Here is a 15,447-nt window from a genome sequence, read left to right as displayed (position 1 = left end):
ACTACATGCCAAATCTCAGCGCGCTCGGACCAACTTGAAAAAATTAAAAAAAAAGACGGCTATTTTGATTATTTTTCATGTAGTTTGTTTTGTCTCGGGGCCCTCTATGATATTTGGTCGAGCACCCCCCACCTATCACGCATCGTTTAAAATTTGCCATACAAACAAATACTACACGCGATTACATAAAGAATATTGACCAGGTTCGAATCCCGGTTATGTATGATAGATTTAAAAAAATTGAATGCCATTATTATTAAATCTAAAATCGACGCCATGGTTCCTAAGAACAGATTTCGCTATCTCTTATAGTTTCTAACTTCTCCATACTGACCCATTTGGATTGATCACCCTGTATAGTTGCCAACTTCATAATGGTGCCATTGGTGCCAAACTACAACGTGAAACCCGCGGTGCTTGTCATTATTATTGTTTGCATTATGATTAAAAATATGCTAACCGTTATCCAATACTGAAAAAAATAAATATACGTGAAACTCACATTTTAGCGACGAACATTTTATTATTTTACAGTAACTGCCTTCAAGTTCAGCAGAACGCGCTCCTTACCAGCGAGCGCTGTAACTGCCATAAACTCATATATGGCGACACGACAAGAACTTAACCAACAGTACTTCACCTCGGTGGAACATGATGAAGACTGCCTGGAACCCAGCTCCGCACTTTTGGTCCGCGGCAGTTTTGTAGTTTTACTAGTTTGCGCTGTTTTGCAAATGTTCATGTAATTTATAAGTGGGAGAAGAGAGAAATCATATCATAACAGTTCATTCACATCCAAAGTCGTGTAGGTACGTCGTTTTTGTAAATGGCGCATCTGGAGTATGGACGTGTAACCGCAACCATAACATACTACTTTACTTTACTACATTATTGAATAGCAATTAATGAAATCCAGTAAATGTGGTTTAACTAATATAGACAGCATAAAATAGATACGGCGCGATTCGGTAAATGAATTAGAGATTAACTAAAGATACGATATACTAAGGACATGTGACGTCCCACGGGTAAAGGTACCTTTATGGCGGTTGGCGCTTACGCTATTATTAACGCCGCTCCAATATTATTGCGGCGCTATGTGACGTAAGCGTCAGCCGCCATAAGGTACCTTTTGCCGTGGAACGTCACATATCTTTACTATTTCAAATCTAGTGAATCTCTAATTCATTTCCCGCATCGCGGCGCCAGCCGTCATAAAGTAACTTTTGCCGTGGAACGTCATATCTTTACTTATATCGTATCTAGTTAATCTCTAATTAATTTCCCGAATCGAGCCGTAGTGACGGAAAAGTGGCCAAATACATCGGAACACATCTTTATTTTTACTGTAACACATCTTTTACGATATATTTGGTAAGTACAAAACTAATATAAGTGGCGCCATCTACAACAAGAGCACGCGACTTTGTATGGTGAATGATAGTATTTACTATTTACTCATCTGTAAATACACATTGTGTGGTGCAGTTTGTAAAATAAATGTAATTTATATTAAAGTTTGTAAGAATTACTATACAAAAAAGTTTAACTTATTTCACCTTATATAAATGCTCCAATACGCTTACACATTCTGAATAAAATAAATCGAATTAGTATTCGGTATATAGTACCGGCAGTCCGGCAGTATCCGCACAAATAAAAGAGTGTATGAAATACTATGGGTGGTATTCCACCTATCCAATGTGTATTGAGTCTCACATTTTAATGAGAGAGTGAGACGCAATGGGACAAAGAAATTGGACAGGTGGAATACCAATCTAAGCTAAACATTGAAGAAATTTCAATATCCAGCTGTCATTACCTGACATGACATGTGTAGCGAAGTCAGAAGTCTAGGGTAATAAAATAAAATCCCATATGTACAAATTTAACAATTTATTGATTAAAATCAACACCAAACCCTATCTACATCGTCTGATATGCTCGGCAACTCAATTCATGACAAAAATAATGAACGTCCATTCGCCTCTACATCGCCATAATAAAATAATATATGTTAATTAGGATGAACATAATTGAACTACCTCAGAAATTCCTATGTACTGCGAGATTTTGTTTTGGTGATTGCAAACAATAATTGAGCTAATAAAATTTGCTATATATATTGCTTCTTCCCGTCGCGATTTGTTCGTAAAAGTGAAAAAAAGTGAATTAGAAAAAATTACCACCTTTACCTGAAGTACAAGTAAACTACTAAAGAAAAGGACACTATTGTTGGCTTACACGAATTTTAATGACACATTCACCCCGACTTTCGTGGTAAGGGCGAAAGACAAAAAAATGTCCGCCATGCTATTATATTCGTTAGATTCAATTTTTTACGTAAGTACTTATAAAATTCTGTCGTTAAAACTGGATAAATAAATTTCTAATTTCCTCTCTATATTTTCTGTAAAAGAAAATTAAAACCCGTATAATATAAGTAAATAAAATTAACATTTATCGTCAATCACCGAAACAAATGTTTTTAATAAAATTCATAAGGTACTTACATACGAGTACGACAACAAAAAATAACATTACAGAGCAGTCTCAGTAGCGCAACGTCCAATACTTATTTTCAAAATCTACCGACATACGCAACAGTTTTGTTTCATAATGCTAGAAGTTACCATTTTCGAGATGAAAACCGACAACATTGATGAAATTGACCAATGTCGAGAGGCCTTTTGACAAGTGTTGCCAGTTAACTACTTAAATTACTTCTAGATGTATGTACAGTGCGACACAAAATAGTAGAACGTTAAATGAGAGCGCCAATTTCTACCTAACTGTCACATTTGTGACGTAAAATGCTTAAACATGGCAAAAATTTAGTATGGAATTTTTTTAGTTCCACTTTATTTAATTTCTACTATTTTATGACGCAATGAACATAAAATGAGCTTTGGCCATTGAATACATCATTATTATAATTACATTATTTATTGTGACATTTTTTTAACTTTCGCGAAAAGAGAAAGTTAGTATGTATTAACTATGTTGACGTTACGCTACTCTTGTAATCATAAAGGTCAAAAAGTAATCCACAGTCTAACTACTCATTCCTGGGGGGCTAGCCAAGATGCCAATCGTACATCGACTACCGCCAAACGAAAAGAAAAAATGTCCGAAGAAGAAGGAAAAGTCATGTGACTATATATATACATTATTTAAGTTTCGATTGGCGATTTGGCGTCAACGATTGACATCTTATTTAGGTCCTGGGTGCCTAGCTAAGGCGACAACCGCTTGCGCTACGATAACGAAACGTTTAGGAGCGTACGCGATTGGCATGTTGGCTACGCACACTGCACAAAAAGCGCATTATCCCCGTTCCTGTTTGTAAAACTTGCTAAATCGTTCTCCTTCGAACGAAATAAACGACTATCTACCTGTCAAATTGTCCTCTAACATTACCGTTTATCGATAATGAAACATCCGCCTTTCACAAGCGCATATTCCATAAGTGCGAGAAAGACGGAAGTTCGAGTCGATATACGATAAATATTAGAAATCAGGGTAAATTAAAAATTAGGGAAATGCAGTGGATTCACAAGCTTCCTTAATGTAAAGTTCTTGCCACTATACTTAAGTAATAGCTTAACTTATTGGTCTTTTAACCATTATTGCATTGGTTACACTATTTTGTTCGTTACGAGTGAATGTATGAAGAAATGCATTGGTTGGCGTAACACTGCAAAATGCTTATTATCACGAATTAAGTCCAATAAGGTCTTTGAAAGTATAAAAAGTCATTCAAACTGTATAAGTATTAAAATAGTAAAATAAATGCTGTATTTGTCTTTCTTAAGATCAAAATACAAAATGACCGCAACACACTCCGATGTTATATTTGCGTAACCATGTCACTTTCGCCTGCGATATTAAGCTTTTGGACGCCGTGTCAAACAAAAGCTGTCACTCAGACGCCACGTCACCGAAGTGTCAAAACCGAAATTGAACTTTATGCATATGCACGTAGGTCTATGTTGCTCTGTGGTCTGTGACCGAATAATCGGTCTTTGGCGTTGAACCTGCGGTGCGGATATATCGGTCATTGGCGTCCAAAAGGTTAAGGAAAGAAATGTAACAAGAATATTTCGGCAAATATGGCGCAACGTGTTACGGCATTATATTTACATTTTGGATCACATTTTTTGTTGGGCAAGTGCACAGCAGTAAGTAGGATTGTGTATATAGATTGCTAATGTGATAATTATATACTGCTTAATAAATTCGACAAAACCTTCGTTGAATTCACAATAGGAAAAAAATTATGAGATGACATAATACTTGTTATGCTGTGTCATTATAATTGTACCATATGGCAGCATTTGGTATTATAATTGAATAATCTATGTCCGTATTGGGTAAATTCACCTATTGACGGCGCCCATCCAATTAGTGGTGCTTTAAACATCTTCAAAAGATTATAGTAGAGACTATCCTACAAAACCTTGGTGCCAACGACTGGTATTTTGGTATCGATGTTTTATTCTAAAAAAGCACTGGCTCTTTATTTTAACACTTGATCATGGAAATACCTGGACCTGAATAAATCTAGAACAAGGTTTGTCTTTAAAAACAAAAATATATTTACAAATTGAGAACATAAGCAAAATAATCATATGGCCAATGAGAACAATATCAAATAAACATTAATAATGCCTTACATGTTATTAAGAATAATGCAATACCTACACTATTGCTTTGTAATCGATTTAAATGCATTTGGGGAAAATGTATATCTGTGAATGTGCCAATGAATAATAATAGATGTACTGAAATATTCTGAATATAAGAATATTTGCCCCCTATTTGACGATGAATTTATTATGCTATTGGTACAGCCCAAATTACTAATATTTAAATCACGATGATACAACCATGAAATACAGATATTCGTTTTGCTCAGAAACATTGTGCCATCAATGAAAACGGTTTTACACGAAATCCCTTTGTTTAGTTTATAATTTCGTTGTATAAGGTAAACGGCACCTCGGCACGTTAAATATTAACGGAAATATGGTGATAATTTCTCAACACAAATGTGTGGTTTTTGGGGGTCATTTCTGTGATGCACGCTGCGTCAGACAAATTTGAACGCAACCATATTAAATGGAATGGATGCGTCACGACACAGCACATCACGACACGTCAGACAAATATCAATCCGGCTTAAGTGTTAAGTGTTTTATAAATAATGAAAAGTAGCACCAATCCAATATATTGTCACATTTCCATTGAAGGCACAACATGCGCTCAATAATGTCTAATTTAGAAAAATATCTTCAGAAGGCTCCTACATAAGTAGCTATGTATACGCACCTCGCCAAAAATTTCATGTGAATTGACAATTTATATTTTTAACTTTAGTTTTGTTATGACCGTTAACGCCGTCCAACTATTCTCAATAGGGGATATTACTGCAATGTTCTGCCGCCAGAGTGCAGCACTACCGACTCAGTAAATTCATAGACTAACTTATACATACTGTGCCTTAAACTGTTTTTTGACAAGTTTTCACAGACAATAAAATATGACATTGATGCATCAAGGCGGTTTGTTAACAAGGGCCTAGCGGTAAACGCGAAAATCGAAATTTAGTTATCTGCCTCTTTATCGCTCGAATATGCAAGAGTGATAGAGAGATTAGAGACCGAAATTTCGATTTTCTTGTTTCGCGGTAGGCCATGTGATTGACGTGACGTGTGATGTGTCAATGTGGTTTGTTTACTGTATGTGCCACAAAGGTGCCACCTACGCAGAGCTTTGCCTATTCCCTATTGCGAAACAAAACTTTTTATAATTAGCAATTTCGAAAATTAACTTAATAATAACGATTTTCGTACGTCACAAGACTTCAATGTAAACATATTTCACTGGATGGCGTTATCGGTTTCAGTTGAGCGTTATTTTAAACCCAGAGTTTTATTAAAGCGTATTTTATTGTATCGAAGAGTGCTTTACAGCGAGATAGGGACGTTTGTGGCACTAATAACACTTTCACTGCTTAGAAACTGTTTCTAGCAGTCAATGTGTTAAGCACGAGTCCGCAAGACTGGAACCCGCGTTAAGCATAGTTTAAGGCGGTCTACAGCATTTTCAAGTAAAATACTAGTAGTGGTATTCATAAAGGTGCTACAAGCCTCAATTAACTATTAATCGTTTGTCTTTATCTGTCACTTTGACTAATGTATTTTGTAAGAAAGGGACAAAACATAAATTAACTAATCGAGGCTTGTAAAATTTTATGGTTAAGGGCGTAGGTCAATTTCTCCGTAACCGATCTGTTACCATCATTGTAAATTCGTGACAGTTAAAATCCGAGTTACCTCGACCCGAATATGTTCAATTTCAGCTGAGTTACATTTGAATTATCTAAATCTCGTAAGCAGATGTGGCTGTGCTTAGAAAAAATGGGTTAAACAAAGATGTTACTGTTTGAATGCTGGTAAGTGAGCGTTGGCGGTGTGTGGAGGCTAACCGGCGTGGTTCCATCATTGGCAGAGCATGCTCAGGAAGGAGTTGGCGTACGCCATCGGTTTGACGTCGGGGTGAGGCTGGAAAAAATAAAGATCGATTAAAAACGGGGTCCCTTTGTTTGACATAATTGAAAGTCATAAGTCATAATGTAATGATTGTCAGATTATCATTAGTCATAACTCTGAAACAGTTAACTTTTCAGGATTTTCGTAGGGTTATCCTATAGATAGGTTAGGTTAGGTTTCTTTTATGGCACTCCTGAAAAGTTACGCATTTCTGAGAAAACCCAAATTATGACTAACGAAAATGTGGACATACAATACTTTATGGGAAACAATAGAGACCCATAACACTGATTTAAACTTTCACGATTATTAAACATTATCAAACTACACGGGTACGGGTAGTTCGAAAAACTCGCGCGGCTAGAAGATGTTGATGTCAACTTGAGCCAGTCTTCTCAGAGACCACGGGGACAACGCCGTCCTCGAAACGTCGGAGGTAAATCTTAAAACTTAAATACGCGATTAAGTCCCGTTGTGTAGTTTGATAATAGAGACCCATTAAAAACACACAGTCACAATACGTGCAAAAATAAACTATCAGCAAAACTTTTCATTGAACATACAACTTATGTCATTGCAGGGACAAAAATCATACGTTCAATTCATATCATACATCCTATTTCTGGGTAATTTTAATGTAAATTGGTGAAATTAAAGTAAATGTTATTTACTCACCACTGCCTCGTAGGTGGTGAAGTTTGGTTTGAGGTCTTTGCCGTTCATTGTGATGAAAGCACCCAGGTTACCCATTGTATCACTGAAAATAAATAGATGATATAAAATAAATTACATTTTTGATACCAGCTTTTATCGCCGTTTTTTTCAACGCTCACTGAGTCGATTCTAACGAAACTACCTCTGACGGTAGTCTGACGATTCATTTTGATGATTTTGATAAACTCGATGTCATTTTGAACTCATCGATAATCATCCATTACCATTTTTTTTAAAGAAAATGAAATAAAAAATAGTTATGTCGCTATTGTGTCGCCAATTGGTGGCTTATTGCAATTCTCGCCACTTTTCGTCATTTTACTTGTCAACAAAACTAAAACATACCAGTAGTTAGGCGCAGAGAAGACAGTAATGCACTTCTCATCGTGCGCCAGCTCGTAGCCGTCGTTCTTGACCTCGTGGCTTCGGATTATGTACTGCAGCCCGTTCCGCTGCAGGAAGTTGGCCGTCACGTCGGGCCCGAACTGGCAGCTAGTTGCTATGTCACTATAGTGTCGCTATTATGTCGCTGAGCCCATTTGTCGCCACCTTTAGCCGTGTTAATAAACAAGAATAAAACATACCAGTAGCTAGGCGCAGAGAAGACAGTAATGCACTTCTCATCGTGCGCCAGCTCGTAGCCATCGTTCTTAACCTCGTGGCTCCGGATTATGTACTGCAGCCCGTTCCGCTGCAGGAAGTTGGCCGTCACGTCGGGCCCAAACTGGCAGCTAGTTACTATGTCGCTATAGTATCGCCAATAGATCGCCATTATGTCGCTGAGCCCATTTGTCGCCACCTTTAGCCATGTTAATAAACAAGAATAAATCATACCAGTAGTTAGGCGCAGAGAAGACAGTAATGCACTTCTCAGCGTGCGCCAGCTCGTAGCCATCATTCTTGACCTCGTGGCTCCGGATTATGTACTGCAGCCCGTTCCGCTGCAGGAAGTTGGCCGTCACGTCGGGCCCGAACTGGCAGCTAGTTACTATGTCGCTATAGTGTCGCCATTATGTCGCTGAGCCCATTTGTCGCCACCTTTAGCCGTGTTAATAAACAAGAATAAAACATACCAGTAGTTAGGCGCAGAGAAGACGGTAATGCACTTATCATCGTGCGCCAGCTCGTAGCCATCGTTCTTGACCTCGTGGCTTCGGATTATGTACTGCAGCCCGTTTCGCTGCAGGAAGTTGGCCGTCACGTCGGGCCCGAATTGACAGCCCACGCCGCGCTTGGACGGCGAGCGGCCGAGCATCGGCTGCGGGTCCGACCAGAGGAGCTCGCACATTATGCCTGGAAATAAAATTAGAACTGTTAAAGCGAGCTTGGAGTTTCTGTTTGAATTGGGAACAAGATGAATTGTTGCCAGGCAGGTGCCCAAAAAGGCTCTTAAGTGGCGACTGTAAACCGGAGGAATTAGAAAGAGAAAGCTTTGCGATCAAGTACATGGAAAACATGTAAAAAATGATTTTTTTTTCGAGTTTTTTTTCTAACATAAAGGTTTGTTGTTTTCTATGGAAATAGGTTAGTGTCGACTTCTTAAATCAATTTTAATTTTTCAACCCTTGATAACGTTTCTTATGGAATGACCCTTCACTCATTGTACAAATTACCTAGTCAATATTACAGGAATTCGTTGGATGAGAGCAGTAATCAGTATAAATGCTTATGTACAGCAATCTATGGCTTTCTGATTTCATACATATTTTATTCGTAAAATTTAGTATATTTACCATCCTCCGGAGGCTGCTTATTTCTGTCCACTCTCCTGATATCATCCAACGTGATATCGTCCTTCGAGAACAACCCTCCATGCATCACCAGCACCCTGTTATTGATGCAGTGCGCTAACGGCAGCCAGTTGTACACCTCGGTGAAGAGGTCCGCCATCTGGGAGGTGTACTTCGAGGTCACTTCGCCGCGGAACCCGTACATGCGGTTCATGTCCAGGGTCTCGTGGTTTCCTGGAAAATTAAGGATTACTTTAGTTTACGCTCGTGGGACGATTTTTGGGAATTATTTGTTTCCAGATAGAGAAAATATAGGAAGGAAACTTCAGGTTAAGCAGATGCTGCCGTAGATAAGAACTTTTTTTTTAAGTCACAAATATCAATCTCTCCTAGCATTTTCTGAACTTCTCAACCAGACAAGACTTTCGATAAACGTAGGTATCAAATATTCTTTGCATTAAGGGTGAAAAAGATTTGGATGCTTGTAATCAAATGTGTCTCTTAATGACTAGTTTCGTTTAGAAAGAAGCACTTTCTAAAGAAAAAAACATGAACATGATTTTGTACTATCATTCTAAAAACAAACAATGAGCGATGCAACCTGCACTCACAACCAAATAAAAGTGGACAATTAGATGATGTTCTTACCTCTAGACATGTAAAAGTGGTCAGGGAATAGCAGCTTAAAGCTGAATAGGGTGAAGATACACTCCACACTGAAAGACCCCCGATCCACAAAGTCTCCATTGAACAGATAGGGATTTGTTTCAGACGGTAGCCCGTTCAGGTTGAAAATGTTCATTAGATCATAGTACTGCCCGTGAATGTCACCGCAGACTGTGAATTTCTTGTCGTCTCCTACTTTTATGTCTATGAGGGATGGTTGTTTTTGTAGATAGCTCTTGACGTCAATTAGAATCTGAAATAAACCATAAACCGTTTTTATGAATTTTTAATAACACATTCAGTGCCACTACCATCCTCCAACTTTTCTTTTCTACGTAACTATGATCCTTACCCCGTTTTATTTGGAATGTAATTAGTATGTAAGCTAATGTAAGAAATAATATTATATTCAAATGTGAATGCTTAAATGCACATACACTGACAGGAAAAATTGTTCCACCCAGATCTCTCCCTACTTTTAACTCTCCATATTTTTAACTTTACCACCTTTGTATGAAAGAGCGAATACCTCCTTGTGGTAAGTGTCAAATTTAAAAGGAGGATTAGACACCTAGGAAAAACTTGTTAAAAAAAATTACGATTTCTTTTTCCATAGTAAAAATTGTTTCACACAATTGTCATTGGCATTATAGCCTGAATTTCCAAGACAGTAAAAACGACTTAACAATGGATGGCTTGGTAAGAAAAAAAAAGAGAAATTACCTTATAAGCATATTTCTTGTGAAGTTTTTTCTGCTGCTTATAATGTTCCATTAGTTCAGTGACAAATTTCAGTGTCACCTTGCCATTTTCCAGAGCCGGGCCTTCATATTCATCCTCAATGGCTGAAATATTGATAGAATTAATAAGTGTAAGTAGTAACAGCAACAACAATTCAGATAAATAGTTAAAAATGTATATCAATAGATAATAAACTAGTGCCTACGCCAATTCTTGGGACTAGTTGGCTAGCGCACGCCAAGCTCCCTTTTATTTTCTGTGCATAATTTGGCAAATCCTGCATGGCAGCGGGGATGCGAAATTGAATACATTGACACAAAGCTCAAGTTCCAACAACTTAATTTAAGCGTCATGTAACTATGCCTGCATTGCCAGCTAATGGGTTAGACGTACTATATTATCTTTATTCTGGATCAATCATAAAACTTGAACACACATTTACTGCAGTAGGGAGTCAGAAGACCCAAAGTGTTATTAATTGTGAGTTACACTAAATACCGTAGTTACACTAAACTTGGTCTCTTTCTATAAAACAAAGAGACAAACTTGCGAAGTGCCAGAGAGCTATGGAGAGAAGTATGTTGGGGGTATAAGAAAAAGACCCAAAGTTAGAGACATCCTGACCCACATAGACTTGCAGAAATTGAGGTGGGCAGGCCACACTGTAAGGTGTAAGATCGAAAAATGGAGCCAAAGAATCCTTATGTGGCAGCCAAGATACGGGTCAAGATCTAGAGGCCCACAACTCAAACGATGGGAGGATGAAATAATAACTACTGTAGGACCATGTGGAAAGAGTTGGAGGAGGCCTTTGACAACAGGCACACTGAACTACGAGACTTCATTTAAAAATCAATCCAAGCAAACGGTTCAAAGTTCAGAAGAAGCACTATACAAATACAAATACCGTAGTGAAGGTGTTAAACTAAAGTTGACTTACTCATGGCGTCCAGGTTGATGGAGTCAGCAATGTTAACTTCCTTCTTGTCTACGGAGATGGCCTTTTCAAATGCAATCTTTTTCACAATTTTGTTACATTCATTATATTTCATTTTCGCATCCTGATCATTTGGCCTAACTTTGGTTACCTGCAAACACAATTGTCATGTACAAAGGAATGATTTAGTTGGGATTTAATTTTATTAAAACTATAAAATGTATTTATTGAAACAATACAGGCTTAATATTTTTACTAAGTCGCGCATTGCGGCCTAAATAAGCACATGCACACTATGGGGAAACGTGACATGAGGCAGTGCAGACTCTGTATGGAGGCAGAGGAGACGCCCCTGCACATCCTCAGAGTGCCCTTGCCTAATGCTTACTCGTGACTTAATCCTGGGCGGACACATATTGCGCCCGGAGGAGTTAGTCTCTCGAGATCAAAAAGATCCTGCAGCAGTTTGAAGTTGCAGGTTTGGATCGAGAGTTGTAGTAGGTGGCGATCACAATAGAGCAGCGATGGTCGCAGTGATACATAGGCTTTGAAGCCTTATATAGCCCCTAACAAGAAGAAGAAGTCTCGCAAACGGGAATATAAAAGCAATTTTCCTTGTTGAAATTTTGGGTAATATAACTTCTATCCACGACTTTGTCTGCATAGAATGATGATTGCTATGGTAAAAACTACATTTTTAACAAATTACATCTACAAATTAGTTCAGTAGTTTAACCCCTGGAGCGCCCCAGAATTACCGTAGTATGGAACTCCTATACTAGTTACCGGCACACGTGTCTGTTTAGGGCGCTCCACGGGTTAAGCATGAAGAGGTACAGTCACCTGCAATAATATGTTCCACAACGAAGGCCGCAAAAATATCTGACACGATTTTATTTGTAGAGCCATAAGAGCGTGTCACATATTTTTGCGGCCTTCGAAGAGTAACATATTATTGCAGGTGACTGTACACTAGTGCACAAAAATCTTTACAAGCCAACATTCCAAAAATATATTTACACGCCTCTAAGACACTGACAATAATGTTGTAGGTAGTCACCTGCAAAAATATGTTACTCTTCGAAGGCCGCAAAAATATGTGACACGCTCTTATGGCTCTACAAATAAGATCGTGTCAGATATTTTTGCGGCCTTCGTTGTGTAACATAATATTGCGGGTGACTGTACTGTATTTAATTTACACAAAATATTGGTATATATTTTTGGAACTTTGGCTTGTAAAGATGTAAGTGGACTCAATCATATAGAGACTGACAGATAAAGTTACTTTTAGAAGTTTGGTTGATAGGATATTTTGGTCAGTTCGAGTGTGGTTCGAGTCTATTCTAGAACACATAATCTAAACTGGGACAAGTGAATACTTATACTTATGACTAAAATCTTTGATAATGGTCTGTGATATATATATAACAATAGATATTTCAGCAATGATGTATGAAGTATTTTGTAAGTTTTATGTATTAAGAACCTGAATGTTATCATGGATGTTTAACAACAACTGGCTATACTCACAAATTCAAAATCCTTAAGTGCTAGTTTGTACTTCCCAAGAGACATATGTGCCGCGGCCCTCCTGTAGTAGGCCTTTGTGTAGGACCTATCAAGCTCAATCGCCCGCGACGCATCCGTGAGGGCATACCCGAAATTCTCCAACCGCAAGTTAGATATACTTCTATTTGCAAAGTACACGGCATTATTAGGGTTTTTCTCTATCGCCTTCGAGTACAATTCAATTGCGGTATTGTAATTCTGTTCTGAAATTTAAGGTTATGACAATCAATTTTTATTCTATTCCTGTCACGATCAATATTGGAATGTCATAAATTCGGAAGAAGAAATATGTAACATGGATTTTTGGTAAGTTATTTGCGTATTACTCACTTTTAAAGTATTCATTTGCTTCATTTTTCCATCTATCCGCCGCCTCGATATCCTCCTTGGACAGGGGCCCAGTAGGTTCCTCGCTACTTGCCATTGTTTCACGTTTTACGAATAAAATTAAAGCTTGAGTGACTTAGCGCTTAATCATAAGAAAAAAAAATGTGATTTTCTCACATACATTTACATGCTTTCCGCACTTCAAGAAAAAGTGAATATACTTGAATGAATGATTTTTTTATTTATGAATGAACGAAAGAGTGTTACATGATCTAGGGACGTGAAAAATGTAAGTTTATCGACCTTTTACACACATTTTACTCACGACTCACGTGATTAAAAATATCGAGTTCTATTGCATTATTATGTTTTATATTATTTGTCATTGAATTTATGTTCTTACGTGAGTGTTTCTTAATTACAAATATCATCTAAAAATAATAATTTTAGCTTCTTACCTTAATACGTTGAAACAATAAATATGTATCGATGTTTGTAACAATTTCTACACACATCCTTGGTTTTTACAATGTTGCCAACAACAAGAGGCTGTCAGATTTATAGCTGCGTTCACATTGTGTTCTTTATAATAGTCGTAACACACTATCGCACGGCACCAAGGTCATTGTGCGACGCACCGATAAGTAAGAGCGAGAAAGAGATATCTCTCTCTGGCTCTAAAAAAATGGCAGTGAAATTGTACATTCAGTTTTATCAATTATAAATTGCCGCCATTTTCTAGTCTCTACTATCTACTTTCATCTGGATCTATCTTATGGCTCCTCTTCACGTTGGGCCAACGCTAACGCCAACGAGGGACGCAGCCATGCGGTAGAATGAGATAGCAATATCACTTGCTCCCTCTAACGCATAAATGCGTCCCTCGTTGGCGTTGGCGTTGGCCCAACGTGAAGAGGAGCCATTAGAGGATATAACCAACGGAGACGCCATATCTATAATTTTCGGTACAAAATAGTCTGCCGTTTTTTGCGGGGGAGGGGCACATCAATTGTATACGTAACGTAAACATAGCCATGTCAGATAAACGTCAGTCCATACATGTGGTTGACATGTGGTTGACCATTGGCCGCCTATTTTCGACAGAGGGGAACGCCTGTTAATGACCACTCTGTTTGGTTATATTCTTTAAGGGATCTATCTAGTTTTTCGGTCGGTCACGTTTGATCATAATTTAGTTTTTGATTTATCAATTGCGATAGAGCCTGTGCGGAAAGAGAAGAGTCGTGAGTGTATCATTGGCCCCATAGATTCCACGACTCCTCTCTCCGCACAGATTCTACGCTGTATTGTTCTAACTATAGCTCCATCTCAATCTGCTGTGTTGATAAATCGCATTAAGTATGAAGGCCCAGACGGATTTTTGAATTTAGAGCGCTCGATTTTGTTACTCGTAAGTTTACTAACGATTAAATGCTATTTTTAAATAAAATACTACCGCTCGGATAGTGGTATTGTATTGTACTAGCAAAAAGCAGAGCTTTGTAAGGGCTCGCGGAGTTTTTACGTAGTAACTATTTATTAATCTGTGGTACCGGACCGCGACTTTGATCCAATCCGAGGCTTGTTTCATGTTCGATCGAGTGGGTACGAAAGGCTCCAGTACACAGTGGTCAAGGATGGTCCATGCCAAGCCATGCTTTGCAATGCGCAACTGTAGGCCTATATCGCGTAGATGTTCACACAATGGTGCATATACATATACATGCATATAGATACAATATACACAACAGCGGGTCTCTGATTGATATAAATCTATAAACTGAAGTCTCTTCATTGCTCCACGATAATGACATTTTGGGCTATCAACATTTAATCAAGCGGTTAAAAATTCAAGCTGTCAGTGATAAACTAAACAAACAATGGCGACTGATGTGTGAACACCACAGACCACGGTACGCCACGATTCCTTTGAAGTGTGCCAAAAAAACCGACAACTTCCCGATTGCCCACCACGGCTGACAACTGACGGCCAGTCGTCCGCCATTGTATACCATTGCATTGCCCCCTGTACACAATGGCGTTGGCGTGGCATGGTCCATCCTTCTCCGCTGTGTACTGGGGCCTTAACATCCTACACGGTCGCCCAGTACTTTTTGTAAGGAAGACAACTGGCTTTCCTACATAATGTTAGGTCAGCGAGCCAATGTCCTTGAATTTATTTTTGCTTCCACACCACACAATCTGG

At 38.3% G+C, this 15,447-nt stretch overlaps 2 protein-coding genes across 3 annotated transcripts in view; one reads left to right on the top strand and one right to left on the bottom strand.

The window, feature by feature from the left end:
* The window catches only part of LOC134799701 (uncharacterized), a 76,443-nt gene extending 75,046 nt beyond the window's left edge, over positions 1-1,397 (top strand). Inside the window, exon 63 of the mRNA XM_063772137.1 lies at positions 535-1,397. Coding sequence (XP_063628207.1) covers positions 535-746 — 212 coding nt within the window. The 3' untranslated portion in view covers positions 747-1,397. The remainder of the gene's footprint in view (positions 1-534) is intronic.
* Positions 1,398-1,881: 484 nt separating this feature from the next.
* LOC134799603 (serine/threonine-protein phosphatase 5) lies at positions 1,882-13,499 on the bottom strand. Of its 2 annotated transcripts, XR_010145433.1 has the most exons (10): positions 13,245-13,499; positions 12,876-13,117; positions 11,346-11,493; positions 10,388-10,509; positions 9,647-9,917; positions 9,002-9,232; positions 8,342-8,561; positions 7,230-7,311; positions 6,196-6,566; positions 1,882-6,023 (listed from the first exon to the last, which is right to left on the bottom strand). XR_010145433.1 is itself a non-coding variant. In XM_063772039.1 (9 exons), exons 1-9 carry the CDS (start codon positions 13,336-13,338, stop codon positions 6,504-6,506), a joined length of 1,473 nt encoding a protein of 490 aa, XP_063628109.1. In that variant the 5' UTR covers positions 13,339-13,499; the 3' UTR covers positions 1,882-6,503. The 2 variants fall into 2 exon arrangements, 1 of the variants encoding a protein (XP_063628109.1); XM_063772039.1 differs by having other exon boundaries at positions 1,882-6,566.
* Between the last annotated feature and the right edge of the window lie 1,948 nt (positions 13,500-15,447).

This window comes from Cydia splendana, chromosome 18, assembly GCF_910591565.1.
Source record: "Cydia splendana chromosome 18, ilCydSple1.2, whole genome shotgun sequence".
In the NCBI taxonomy this organism is placed as follows: domain Eukaryota; kingdom Metazoa; phylum Arthropoda; class Insecta; order Lepidoptera; family Tortricidae; genus Cydia; species Cydia splendana.
The sequence above is the reverse complement of the archived record's forward strand: the minus strand, read 5'-3'. Positions and strand labels throughout refer to the sequence as shown.

Bases quoted from the DNA above. Each gene is read 5' to 3' on its own strand.
- LOC134799603 (XM_063772039.1), bottom strand. From the start codon at position 13,338: ATGGCAAGTAGCGAGGAACCTACTGGGCCCCTGTCCAAGGAGGATATC. The intron at 9,918-10,387 runs GTAATTTCTCTT...GGTTTATTTCAG, and splicing joins ACAAGAAATATGCTTATAAG to ATTCTAATTGACGTCAAGAG. The intron at 9,233-9,646 runs GTAAGAACATCA...TTAATTTTCCAG, and splicing joins CCACTTTTACATGTCTAGAG to GAAACCACGAGACCCTGGAC.